This window comes from Adiantum capillus-veneris, chromosome 26 (assembly GCF_014529385.1).
Source record: "Adiantum capillus-veneris isolate H3 chromosome 26, ASM1452938v2, whole genome shotgun sequence".
In the NCBI taxonomy this organism is placed as follows: Eukaryota; Viridiplantae; Streptophyta; class Polypodiopsida; order Polypodiales; family Pteridaceae; genus Adiantum; species Adiantum capillus-veneris.
The window spans coordinates 21564408-21578380 of record NC_140956.1 but is presented as its reverse complement, the minus strand read 5'-3'; the positions used below and the strand labels follow the sequence as shown (position 1 = coordinate 21578380).

The window sequence follows — 13973 nt, the reverse complement described above, 5'->3', positions numbered from 1 at the left end:
CTATGGTGATGATGAAATACCTGGCCAAAGGATTCTTCTCTGTGTAGTTCAACGATGAGGCTTCAATATCCAAAATCCTCGCCAAGAGCCCTCTCTTTTTCAATATGGTGCCATTGTGTGTACTCTCCTAGGACCCCTCATTTGAATCCATCGATGCTTTCATTGACGTCTTCCCGGTGTGGGTTGAGTTTGTAAACCTTCCATTGTCGTTCAAGAAAAATTTGGGATATCTTGCATCATCCCTCAGTACCGCGCTTTTTGTGCCAACTGGAAGAGCCTCTAGGCTGCAACGAATAAGGTGTGCATCTGGTGGGATATTAAAAATCCCCAACCCAAGCACCTAGTAGTGAATGTGGGGGCCGGACTGAAAGTTATTCCATTGAATTTTGGCACTTTTTTGGGTGCGTGCTTCAAATGCAACAAATTTTGGCACTTTGCGAGGGCTTGTCCCTTGTCCTTGATTGTGACTGCAGTTCCCAATGAAGGGGGAAAAGGTGAAACCTCAAACTCTTAGGTATCGGATGGCACAAATGCTACACCATAGATAGAAGTTGAAGTTGTAGGGAAAGAGCTACAAGCTAAGGAGATTTCAGCTACTAAGGAGAACATTGTGAAGCCCTCCCAAGCAAAGACCAGAAACGGAAAGGCCACTTAGAGGTACCACATTTTGTTCACAACCAAGCCAAAATCATCAACCCTAGTGGCACAAAAGATTGTGTTGGCACCCTCATTAAGCAAGAAAGAAGATGGGTGGTAGCAGGTTTCAAATATTTCATGTAAGCAGTTTAAATCTCAAGCCAGAGTGATTGGGGTATTGAGAGCGGCCCCACCGAACCCTCTCAAAACCCCAATCCTCTTTGACAACTTGTTCAAAGTGTTGCAGGATTCCAGCGCACAAAATCTTATGACAACTAATCTCACAAGTTTACAGATTGGGAATATCCTTATGGAGGGGATCTCAAAGCAGAGGAGTATGTACCCTTACCTCAACGATGGAAGATATTGTTTTTAAATCTTGGAACATAAAAGGGTTGAAGACTCGAAAGAAGTGCACCCTCTTCTGGGAGGAAGTTAAGAGGTCTAAGGAAGTAAAGTGTTGGGCTATCGAGGAGCGTCACCTGGACGCTCGCAGGAAAAGAAAGAAAACTCTAGGGAATAAGTTAGTGTTCTATAGAGAGGAAGTGGACGAGTACAATGGCGTTCTCTCTATTGTGGATAGAGACCTAGATTGATAAGTGACCATGAATCACTCCTTTGAAAGAGTTCTAGGAAATAGTGTCAAATGGGGGGGGGGCACTCACTATTATTAACATTTATATCCCTTGCAATGCTAAGGATAGAGCCAAGTTGTGGATGCACCCTCAGAGATACCCAAATTAAAGGGAGCAGGCCTAAGGTTGGTGATGAAAATCAAGAAAAGTAGGGGCCGTGTCGAGTCACTTGTAGATGGGAACGGGAACGCTACACAGGACCAAGATAAAATGGTCATGGTGATGCTTGAGCATTTGAGCCAAGTTATAGGCGAGCATTTGAGCCAAGTTATAGGCCAACCTCCCGAGAGCAGGCCTAAGGTGGAAGAAGCCAGAGCCTCTCTATCACTAGTATCAGTAAGAAGATATGTCATGATGAAACCAACCTCCTTGAGAAGGCCTTCGCATAAGATGAATGCTCGCTTGTGTTCCAAGCTCTAGGCAAGAAGAAGTCTCCTAGTTGAGACGGGCTGACTAGAGATTTCTTTATAGAATTTTGGGATGATCTAAACATCCCTGTCATGAGTATGGCTCACCAAGCCTTGCTCGAAGGGATTTTGGGTTCTAGCGTTAAAAGAGGGCTTATAAAGCCTATCTCGAAGGTATTATGTTGTTGTCAACTTAAACATTGGCGCCCCATCTCTATGATGTCTGTGGCTTATAAAATCATTGCCAAAGTTATCGCCTTAGGATCTCTCCATTGCTTGATAAAGTGATCTCCCCCCATCATCATGGATTTATGAAAGGCAGGTCTATTTATGATAATATCTTGACAGCAATGGTTAAAATTGAGTATGCTTCCTTCACTAAGAAAGAGTGCATGAAGTTGCTTGGCTTAGGGTCTCAACTATGTCGACTAGTCCATACTCTGGGAGATGGTAGCCACTCTGAGCTTCTATTCAATGATAGGATTGTGGGCTCTTTACAAGTCAAAAGATCAATCAAATATGGATGCACTCTTGCCCCCTTGTTGTTCGCCAATGGCTTGCACCCGCTAATTACTATGCTTGAAGGATGTGCTACAAAAGGGGAGATACAAGGGTTGGCCATGCCCGGAAACAACCAACTCTTGGTGAAATTGAGAATGTGCAATTTCTTCTTCTTCAAACTCTAAATTGACTTGTTTTCATATTGGACCCATCCAGAATTGCATCTTATAAACTATAAAAAGACTTTTACTATTGATTATTGAAAGAAATGAACAAAAGTGAAAATTAGAAAGTATAACTACATATGACCAAAGTTTCTTCCTTTTGACATGTAGACAATAACACTATAAATACACCCTTTTCTTTGGTATATCCTTCTCTAGAAAATGCAGACTTCAAGCCAGTGACATTTGACCTCAAACCACGTACTTTAGCATATGGTATGAGCCTGCAAAGTGGAAACACAGGACATTCAAAGCAACTTAAAACTTTTGTTTTACTAAGGATGTCCTCTCCCCTATCCATGGGCAATGTGCTACCATCTTCATGTGAAATACTTGAATGTATTTCAAGACTCGTTCTAAATGGTACTATCTGCATGGTAGCTTCAACTATGGCTATCTCTTGGTCTACATCATGCAATGAGCCTCAACCAATGTCATGACTAGCGCTATCATCCGACAACTCTATTTCTGCAACCGAGCTTACTTGATCACTACACCTAGGTTTGGATTGGATGCACTCTTGTCGCATCTTCTAGGACCTCTCCTAGAAGAAGAGGAACTACATTCCCGAAAAAAAAAAAAAAGAATCATTCAACAAGAAATTGAAAATTTAAAGAGCAACACCCAACAAAGTGTCAATTACATATACACAATTCACCCAATAACGATCGCTACTTTTGTACATTTGAATAAAATATTGAAGCATGAACACCTAATGTTTGCACAACATTAAACATAGAAAATGCAATTCTCTCCTTGAGGTCCAATCATGCCAACCTTGTGGATCAATCATGCTAGGGCAGTGCCCTTGAAGGCATTGCAACATGATGATGATATGAAGGATAGTCCTATGATGATGATATAATCTAGTACCACTTAGCAATAAGAGGATGATAACATTAATTATTGACTAGCCATAACATGATTAGAATAGGTATGGCTAAGACACCAACTCTTCATTTTCACAGATCTATGTCTTTACCTCTCCAATGCCCCACCCTTCATGAATTCTACTCCCACTTTCATGCTAAGAGGATGATTACATTAATTACTGACTATCCATAACACGATCAGTATATGTATGGCTAAGACAACAACTCTTCATTTTTATAGATCTACCTCTTTACCTTTCCAATGCCCCACCCTACATGAATTCTACTCCCGTTTTCTTGTCCCCATAATTTTGAAGAGCAACCTTATTTGACAAAGTCTGAGGATGGCCTTTGAGGAAGACTCTACAACCTTGGAACAAAATACTTCCGTATGTCTCAGAGGACCACCGGCTCAATGAGATAGACACATTTTTTTTTGGGTGGGCAGGGTTCATATGCCTACTGCAACACGGCCCTTAACCATCCCAAATATGGCCCTTAACTCTCATGTGCTGGTGCGGAAGCATTCAGGGCAGTGTCCCAATAATGCATTGAGATTAAGCATTGCCAGATAAGTTAATTAAAAAAGCATTAATATGTCCATTACATCTCTGTATCTGGGCATTGTCATCAGCCATCCTGCAGCAGCAACAGTGCAAAAGACATTCAGGACAGTGGCCTAAATGCATCAAGATTAAACATTTCTATAAAAGACAAGCAAAAAGTATGCGATGTCCATTAAATATTTGCACTTGTTCATGATCCTTCAAAATCCTACGTCAATGCAAAAGGATTTGGAATAGAGTCTATGCACTTATCGCATTGACGTGAAAGGATTTACTACCAAGTCTCTAGTAATTTGATATGCTATCTCATAATGAAATCAATCCTTTCTCAGGCTAGCAGAGTCATGCCAAATAAAAATAAATTTAATGAAGCAAAACCATGATTACACAGAGAAAAAGGACCCCATCTCTCGCCTATACCCTTCCACTTTGGAGAGGGATAGATTGGGGGAATTTCCCATATGGGAGGATTGAGGCAGGGGCTCAGCCCAAGGATGAGAAATTCACTCCATTCTTAGGCTACAATTAGCAGAGTCATGAAAAATAAACATAATTTTACTAAACCCAAAACCATGACTTGATAGACCAAAAGAAAAGTTTGTCTAACCTAGAACCTTTCACATCAATGCGGTACAGATTGGGAGAATTTCTCAAATGGGGGAGTGAGGCGGTGGCTCAGCTGAAGACGCTTGGACACATGCAAGACTGATATCTGCTATTCCACGAATGGGAGCAGTGATGCAAATTGGATGCTCACAAATGCAATAGGTCGGAGGGCATATCTGGTAGGTGGAGAGGACGCTCTGGAGCCATCCATAGACCTGTCGAAATCCACAAATCGTGCTGTTGTTCAACTAGATTGCATTCTATTCCTTTGCCGATTAGGGGTTGAGGAGATCTTTGGAATTCATAGATGATGTTGCACCCATAATTGCTCTCCGTTAAAGCTTGATGTGGGATGGGTATCTAACCTCACTCCTATCTTATTGCAGATTTAGCACAACTACGAAAAAAATGGAGTTAAAAGAGGTGAGAAATGTAGAGGTTGGAGAGATGATCATATGAGGAAAACGATTGTTGAGAGGGATAAAAAAATGTGAAATGAAGTGGAGGTATATGATGAACTTAGAGGTTATTTCTATCGGGGTTGAGGAGGAAAATGGGTTTGAGAGACATAAAGAATGCATGGTGAGTTGATTAAGGTTGAGAAGAAAAATCGATCGTTGAGAAGATGCAAAAGGTTAAAAAAGGCAATTTTGGATCAATAGAGACCTTTTTGCCCTAAGTTTTGATGTTTTCACGTTGGACATCTGAAAGAAGGTGGCACGAGTAAAAAAGCATCATTAGTTTGTTTTTTTTCGAGAGATTGTATCATTTGTTGAAAGTGGTTTGTCTTTGCTCTTGGACGATTGTCGTACAACCTATGCAATGGGTCTGGGTCATCACATCACTATTTTTCGTTCCGAGCGTAAGCAAAAACTTGTGCTAATGTTTGTTAATCAATATCACACCATCACCGTAGAAGCTTTGAAAGAGAATTTTGAATTGGAAAATGAAAACTTTTCTTCGCGTCCATTGACAATGCTACGTGAGCAAGTGAATTTGAACTTTGCATGCAATGCTATTAATGAATTGTTTTACCTATTGGATCATGAATATTCATAGTGTTACAAGGTGCTTTGCATTGAACAACCATCACCAACATTTGTTGGCTTGAAAGAATCGCCAATCATAGTTGAAGATGGCACTAAATGCATCAAAAGTGTAGACGATGTTATTCATTCTCTTCCTTTGCAAACAAATCTATATATTGCACTCTCATTTATTTAGAATGTGATAAAGGTTCTAAAAATGCCTATTTTCTATGATGGATATGTTGCGTATGAACTTCCTCCTCAAAAAGATAACTATTCTATGTATGGGATGGAGCAGAATTTGCTTGGATAGAGTATGCTACCTGCAACAATGATTTATATAAGGGTATTGTTTGTTTTAGCCGGTGTGGAGGACATTTAAGATTCACCAATGTGGAATGTTGATGCTTCCAAGGAAGGAGAAGATCTAATGAATCTTAGGGGCGAGAAAATTAGCACGTGCTCCAGGTAAAGGGAATTTGGATGTAGATAATTGAAGACTTGCATGCTTTCATTGTCGTCAAATGCCCAAGTGCATTAATACTTAGGCATTTGGGATGTAGATAATGGAAGACTCGCATGCTTTCACTGTCGTCAAAGCAGCTTGAGTGCATTAATACTTGTCCAACAATTATATATCATTGTATTCCTGCTGAAAAGACCTTTGTTACTACATGTGTATTGCACCTGATGGGAAGAGAATAAGTGCAGACAAATCATAATATTTGATACCCTGACACATAAAACTACCTTTCATACTTTAACAACTGCAAAACAACTCGAAAGAAAAATTGCAAAAGAACTCATTATGGATAAGCTTGTGAATCAAGCAGTAGTTGTTGACTCACCAATGATAGATGAAGAAATCTCTAGTTTTCTTGATTTTGTAACCCCATTGTCAGATAAGCATCATGTACAAAGGACCTTGGAGTCCGCTAAATGAGCAAAAGGAATTACATATTGCAATTCACACTACCTACTTTGGTGGAGCCAAGAAAAAGATGCCTAAGAAAGAGAGATCCACTAGGATCATGTGGTTTCCACTAGGAACAAAGCATGGTGTTGATGCATCTCAATCAACAGTTGTAGAAATGCAAATACCAAGTCCAGAGATGAATAGAAATACAATCCTGGTAAAGAGTCTGCAAAAATCGTGGCCAATCTTTATTGACCCTGACAAAACTCTTGAAGATGACTACGATAGATTAGAGGTTCTTATTGTCACTACACCAATTTACATTGTACCACATAAACAAGCAAAATGATTCTTCCTCTCCAAGTGGCTAGAGAAGCAGGTGCCTCGAATGGTCTAGGTAATTACACACGCACAGAGCCTGGTAGAAAAATGATGTGTTTTGGTGTTCTTCTTGGAAAGAAAGCACATCGTGGTAGGTTCATAAACAATAATTCAAATAATGTGCAAAATGATGTTCCTACACCTTGCTTTTGAGGAAGGAGGAAATATCCAGCCGTGGGTGTCAAACCAGGAGGAATTGTGGAGAGGTTCGTATAATTTTGCAACGATAGTAACACTTATGCCTAGAATATTGATGAGATGATTATTGGACGCCCTGGGCTAGCCTCAGGGATGTGGGTTGTGGAAGAGGGAACTTGTCTGCTTTCATGGGAGGCTAAGATGCTGCAAATAAACGGATTTGTGTTGCAAGGTGATAATGCGGTAGCACAATGGAACAACCGCCCTAGTGGGCCATGCGGAACACAACCTAGTTCCTTTTGCACTAATTTCAAAGATGGAGCATGTTGGATGGAGGTCAAAATTAACCAAAGACTTCAATGAGAGGATAGCATTAGGCTGAAGCATGCAAGCACGCCTAGTGAGAGAGGTTATATTGGTGCCTAATGCATCGCATGTTTTCCATGTTAGCACTCCTGGCTCGGTTCAAAAGGGGTGACGTATGCTGTGAGCATTGCAGACCTCCCTCAATGTACTTCTGAGGATTTCAAAAAAAGAGACTACAAGCGCCTCATGTACATGCCTTGCAAACACATGTACTTTGTGTATTTTTGTGTCCAGGGATTGGACTATGCAGCTCATGAGTTTGTGCAGGAGGGTACACTAATAAAAGTGGAGATGTTTCAGGATTTGGTGGGGCTAGAGTTTCAGCATAGCATCGGCTTTACGAGCTAAGGTTTATGGTCCTGTATGGATTGACCATTTTTTTGGATTCCGTCATTATAGGAGGGGTGCCTGGAATTTTGTAGCTTATGTTACTTAATCAAGTACGAATAGCACCCACCACCTTCATGCCCTCAAGTTTTCAATCCTCTACGGATTGACCATTTTTTTGGATTGCCTCCACTTGACATTGTGGAAGGGCTTAATAAAAAAAGAAATTTGTGTTACAATTCTCTTTACTTTTGCTTGAAAAAATGACATGCTCAAATTTTTTTGCTCGGTGTATGGATTTCCTCTTGATGAATTTGTCACGAGACGACTAGCTGTGGAACATCCCAAAGCCTTAAGAACGACTCTTCAAATGTTGAAACCGGAGTTTCAAATAGAAAGTTATGACGATTTTACCTTTTGTTGAATTGCAGTTTTATATTGTGTACGCTACGCAAAGCTGCGGGAGGCCAAAAACGCCATTATTTTGTGCATAGAAAGCAACCACGTTCTTGATTAAAGAAGAGACTTTGAATTGTTATGAGTAGCTTTTCGTCCATGAGAAGAAACTAATTTTGTTGATATCAAAAGGACTCTATCAAATTTCTCATGCTAAAGCACTTCGTCAATGCAACCAACCTATCCATCTCCCCTATCCTTCATGGGATTGCATATGTAGAAGGCTAAAAGCACCAAGCCCCCCTCCCCCTCTCCCAAAAAAAAAAATGACGATTCTACGTCCAAATTTTCCCATAAGTGCCGATCCCTTCACCCCGTTGCCCATGTCACTTATAGACAAGGGTGGACTAGTTTATCATAGCTAATCCCCTAAGTTCATCACAATAATCTGACGAATGAGATCGGGCGACGAGATGGAATGCCTAATTGGAACCGTTGATTACTAGATCCCCGACGTTCCCAGTTGGGCCAAATAGTGACGAGAGGGGAATCATAAAACCATTCTGAAGCATATCAAACATGCGTTAGTCGTCGGCTCGTTGCCAATCACTCGCAGTATTCGTTTTGCTTGAAATGCCGAGAAAGCTACCGCTCTGTTTTTCTTGTGAGTGAATGAGTGAGTGTGCGCCCATGTTCCGCGAGCGATGACAAGAAGCTGGCATTGTTGTACATGAGACGAGCGCTTTGAGAGAGAGAGAGAGAGAGAGAGAGAGAGAGAGAGACATTTCACCCATGTAGTACAATAGAGCTTTCTCTGCTGGCTTATGTGAGCAAAGTGGTGAGCTTTTCATGGAGCTCGCCTGTTGATTACAGCTTTGTGTAGCACCAAGAATTGGGCGACACACACACACACACACACACACACACACACACACACACAGAGAGAAAGAGAGAGAGCGCAACATCTTCAACCGTCTTGCATTGCGGCTTCCTTCTCCAAGAAACAGAGTTTCCCGTCTCTATTTTCCCCGGTTGGCATTTGAAAGGATTACTTGCAGCTTGATTTCATCAATGGAAGCTCAACATGTGGCACTTGAGGAGCCCGACTTCTCCGGCGTCTTGCCCACAATGGACGATTCATTTCTAGGAAGTGGGTGCAACATATGTGTGCCCCTGCTTGCAGATAGTGTCCCTGCAATGCTAGAGCAAATGCAGCTCGCACATGTGCAGGGTGCCGATATGGTGGAGTTTCGCCTCGACCATCTTGCAAGATTTGATCCTCACACAGACATTCCGGCCTTACTCGATCAACGCTCACTACCAGCTGTCTTCACCTACAGGTATCCGTCATTGAAGAGAGAAGCTCAGCATGCATGCATGGTTCTAGTCCTTAATTTTGTTCAAAACTGCACATGTATTTGACAACAGTCTTGCATTTAATCAACCAAACAAGTAAAGATCTTTGCGAGCTTGCTGCATTTCTATTAGCAAAATGGATATTGCCCAATACGGGTGGGGGTTACCGATGGTCGTCACCTATACAAGCCATCCATCATCCGAGGCAGTGGCTCTAACTCAAATTGCCCTTAAATTTCATGACAATACTGAAGTTCCATCTACAATCACCATCACATTTGTTAAAGCTACTGATGGCACATGACCATTGTCTTGCACATATTACCTTCAAACAGTTGTAAGCTCTCAAATTCTTCAATGCTCTCTGGCAGACCTACATGGGAGGGAGGGAAATACAAGGGAGATGATGCCCCTCGCCTTTCTGCTCTCATGTTAGCAATCAAGTCGGGAGCTGATTTTGTCGACATCGAGTTGCAGGTGCGCGAGATATGCTCCAAAAAAAAAAAGACCAGTTTGTTAAATTTTCCACTTTTATATGCATCTCTCCCTGCAAGCCTAAAGTATCTCATCTTCTGCAGGTTGCATCAAAGTTTATTGCTAGACTTCAGCGTCCATCGCAATCGAAGGTCATAGTGTCGCACCACAACTTCCATGATACCCCTTCAGCTGAGGAGCTTGGATGTTTGGTTGCAAAAATTCAGTTGACTGGCGCAGACGTTATCAAGGTAGTGACAACGGCAAAGCAGATTATGGATGTGGCCCATGTCTTCCAAGTTTTATCCAGAAGTCAGGTATTCCAGCTCTATGTGATTTGATGTGAACACATCTCGGATTTGACTTCGGACAAGTACGCCAAGATCACTGAAAAATGTGAGCATTCTTTCAAAGATAACATTTCCCCCTTGCACAGGCTCCAACAATTGCTTTGGTCATGGGCCAACATGGAGTCATCAGCCGGCTTTTGACTCCAAAATACGGTGGTTTTCTCACATTTGGGTCGCTTGCATTGGGCAAGGAGTCTGCGCCTGGGCAGCTCCCTATAGCAGAGTTGCATAACATTTATGGACTTCCTCGAGTTGGCAGAGATACGGAGGTCTTCGGCATTATTGGCCAGCTTGTTGGATACAGCAAATCACCTCTCATACACAACAAATTCTTCCAAGAGATTGGCTATGATGGGGTCTATGTTCCTTTTCTTGTACACAATTTCAAAGAATTCTTTGATGTTTTCCACTCCGCAAATTTCATTGGATTCAGGTATGTGCTGCAGTCTTCTTAAAACATGAGAAATACTTTCAAATTTACTCTATGTGTGCACGCTTTCACTCATATGGATGCATGTTCTCACAGGTATGACATATTTTCATTACTACAAGATACAAAATACTGAATTGAAGGCTAATTCTTATTGAAGTTTGAGATGTCAGATTTGAGTGTCTTGCATCATTATTTGGGGATTCAATTTAACCATTGTAATGGAGGTATTGCTTTGTGTCAGACAAAGTATATTAAGACGTGGCTGCATAGATTTGACCTTTTAAAACTGTCAACAGCTTGCATGTATTAAGTGAATGTAACACTCTGTAAATCGGTTAAAACACATACTTTGTGTGCGTGGAGAGCTAATGCCCTGACTCTGTTTTCAGCATTTCCATTCCCTACAAAGAAGTAGCCATGGAATGTTGTGATGAGGTGGAGCCATTTGCTAAGGTTGGGGACCAGAAAAATGAGAAGTGAGCATCTTAGTAGCTGAACGGATGAGGATGAACCACATAACAGAAAGCTTGGTCTGTTTTGCAGGCTATTGGTGCTGTAAACACTGTCGTGCGGAGGAAAAGTGATGGCAAGTTTGTTGGGTATAATACAGATTGTGAGGCTGCAGTTGGAGCCATAGAGGATGGTCTAGGTGGTATGTCTCTCTTTTTAGGTCGCATTTGTTGCCTGTTTGATTGAAGACCTGATGAGTGTTTTAATGTCTTATTGCCGATGTTGCACCCATTTTAAGAATTATCAATAGAGATTGCAACCCTAGACTAGTAGGGATTTGTATTTGCTGCACTCTGGTGGCAGCTCCCCAAGATACTCTTCATCTGTCTTTACAATGTTGCAATTGGTGTTTTATTTCTTCCAATTGGTAGGCATATTGGTTTGCATGGTAGTAGTACCTGTTAAAACTTGTCTGAAATGTGATATTTATTGTCTCTTCAACATTGTCTACAGGACCAAAAGGGGGTGTTTCTCCGCTTTTTGGCAAGGATGTTGTTGTGATTGGAGCTGGGGGTGCAGGCAAGGCCATTGCATATGGGGCAAAGCAACGAGGTGCAAGGGTCTATATCGCAAACAGACATCTTGGTAAGAGTCTCAGCCTTTCAGGAAAATGCACAAAATTAACATTGATTAGCATACAACGGAAAGCGTTGAACGTGGTACTACAAGGTTGTGATAAAGCCTAAGCTGGGTTTATGTGCTTGTGAAGAGAGAGCAAGCATACTTGCTCAAGCTGTTGGAGGAACAGCCATCACAACGGAGCAATTGTACAAGTTACGGCCAGTCGTGGGAAGTGTGTTAGCGAATACCACTCCAATTGGCATGTATCCCAATGAAAAAGACTCACCTATGTCCAAGGTGAGTACCTTAATCTTTATGACAAGCTGACAACAAAAGGATTAATTGGCTATGCACCAAGTGTTATTGGTCAGTGCTTCTGCATTGTCACTCATATATTACACATATGCTATGTGTACACATACATAATATAATGGGAGGCTAAAAATTGCGATCTTTGGGGCTCTGGATCGTGTCTTAAGCTTTTTCTGAAGAGTAAGCATTAGCCTTTTGATGTAGTGCTTTTTACTACATGCATTCACCATGAGTACATGCATTCAATTATGGGTTGTTTCCTCATTTATATTGCATTGTAAATATCATTTGTTTGCAGGATGCCTTGAAACATTACTCTTTAGTGTTTGATGCGGTGTACACGCCCAAAGTGACCAGGCTCTTAAGGGAAGCAGAAGAGGTGGGGACCATTGTTGTGAGCGGTATGGAGATGTTCATCCGACAAGCCATAGAGCAATTCTCTCTGTTCATTGCAAGCCCTGGTAAAGCACTTGTCCCTTGTTCAGAGTAATTGCTTCCAAATAAGTGTCAAGCGTTATTTGATTTCATAAGCTTGAGCTCTTCAAAGCTACCTTGAAGAAGCATAGATCACAGAAGGGGCCTATGGTTCTCAAGAAACTTGTTGGTTGATGTGCTCAATTGATAAGTACCTTTAATGGTGCTTATGAGTCTGTGCCCTAGACAGCAAGAGGGTGCTTTATGGATAATACAAAATTTTCCAAGCATTGCATAGAAGTGCATTAGTGGATAATGTTTTCATAGTCACAGGGAATGACCATTTTCGGGTCTACCATACCCATTCCTTGTTCCCGTTTGCCGATCCAGTCTCTATTCCATGTGACTATATAGTAACAGGGAAGGGCACCGAGGTGCCGTTCCTTGTTCCCATTTCACATATTTCCCATTCCATGTGACTATGCTCTCAGTATTATGAAGTTGAGAGTGCTTGCCTTACTAATCCTTTGTAAGACATGAGAGGATTCTTATTAAGTGCTCATTAACATAAAAACATGGGTAGTAGGCACCTCTAGTTAGACGTGCGGTTTCCACCGACGACTCTTAACGCTTTCTTTTAATGGTTTTGACAGTACCAAAGCAACGGCTGAGAGAGGTGATGATCAGCATAATGTGAAGGGGCTGCATGAATAATGGATGTGGTGGGGCATGTTGTTCTTAGAGCTGGTTTCAATATGACCTCTATAACACAGAAGGATCATCAAGCATTTGGGTTGTGCAATTTTTGAATGCCTTGGCATGGAATGGCCATTGGCCATGTCTGTTTGTATTTTTCTGGGATTGGAATGGCGGCGCAAAGTTCTTGCTTTCAACTGCTCCCCATGGTTCTATAAAACAGAGGGCATGTGTGGAGTTGGTGGTCTTTTCCAAAGCTTGCCAAATTTGAGCAGGGCTGCCTTTGTAACCTTACGTACAGAAAAGAAAAAATGTATAGGATTCTTGTCTCGTTAAGTATTCAGTGTTGAAGATATTTTCTTTACAACGGATCATATTCATGTATGCTACTCATGACTACATTCCAAAGAGTTCATCAAACTAAGAAAGAGGGGGAGGGGGAGATGACTCCAATATGGCGTGCACAAGGGCCTCTACAATATATATATATATATATATATATATATATATATAAAGGGGTTGGATAGGAGGAGTGCAATAATCAGCCATTGCCTACGGTTTTTGTGTGTGTGTGTGTGTGTGAGAGAGAGAGAGAGAGAGAGGATAACATTATGAAGTTAATGTCTAAAGAACTTTAAACAAATTATTCCTCCATTAATTAAAGTAAGGTATTGAATTGCTCTGCAAGGTGCAAACAAAATTTGTGACTCACATGTTGATATGGACATGCTTGTGATCCTTTCCTCCCTACTTATACTAATGATGTTTATAAGAGAATGTCCATGGAACTTTACCTAAAAGTGGTGCTTGTGGTTGGCTCGAAGTCGATGGTGTTGGTGGCATTCACCAATTTTTGGCTTTCTAAAAT

General features: G+C 41.3%; 1 protein-coding gene across 2 annotated transcripts; it reads left to right on the top strand.

Moving 5' to 3' along the window:
* The first annotated feature begins 8624 nt into the window (after positions 1–8624).
* On the top strand, positions 8625–13435 carry LOC147423109 (bifunctional 3-dehydroquinate dehydratase/shikimate dehydrogenase, chloroplastic-like). 2 transcript variants are annotated; one of them, XM_086501107.1, is made up of 10 exons: positions 8625–9339; positions 9727–9832; positions 9934–10146; positions 10266–10612; positions 11002–11065; positions 11156–11261; positions 11576–11707; positions 11832–11980; positions 12294–12456; positions 13063–13435. In XM_086501107.1, exons 1-10 carry the CDS (start codon positions 9071–9073, stop codon positions 13104–13106), a joined length of 1593 nt encoding a protein of 530 aa, XP_086357233.1. In that variant the 5' UTR covers positions 8625–9070; the 3' UTR covers positions 13107–13435. The 2 variants fall into 2 exon arrangements, with proteins under 2 accessions (XP_086357233.1, XP_086357232.1); XM_086501106.1 differs by having other exon boundaries at positions 8627–9339; positions 11156–11264.
* Positions 13436–13973: the final 538 nt, after the last annotated feature.

Bases quoted from the DNA above. Each gene is read 5' to 3' on its own strand.
- LOC147423109 (XM_086501106.1), top strand. From the start codon at position 9,071: ATGGAAGCTCAACATGTGGCACTTGAGGAGCCCGACTTCTCCGGCGTC. The intron at 10,613-11,001 runs GTATGTGCTGCA...CTCTGTTTTCAG, and splicing joins GCAAATTTCATTGGATTCAG to CATTTCCATTCCCTACAAAG. The intron at 11,708-11,831 runs GTAAGAGTCTCA...GTGCTTGTGAAG, and splicing joins TATCGCAAACAGACATCTTG to AGAGAGCAAGCATACTTGCT.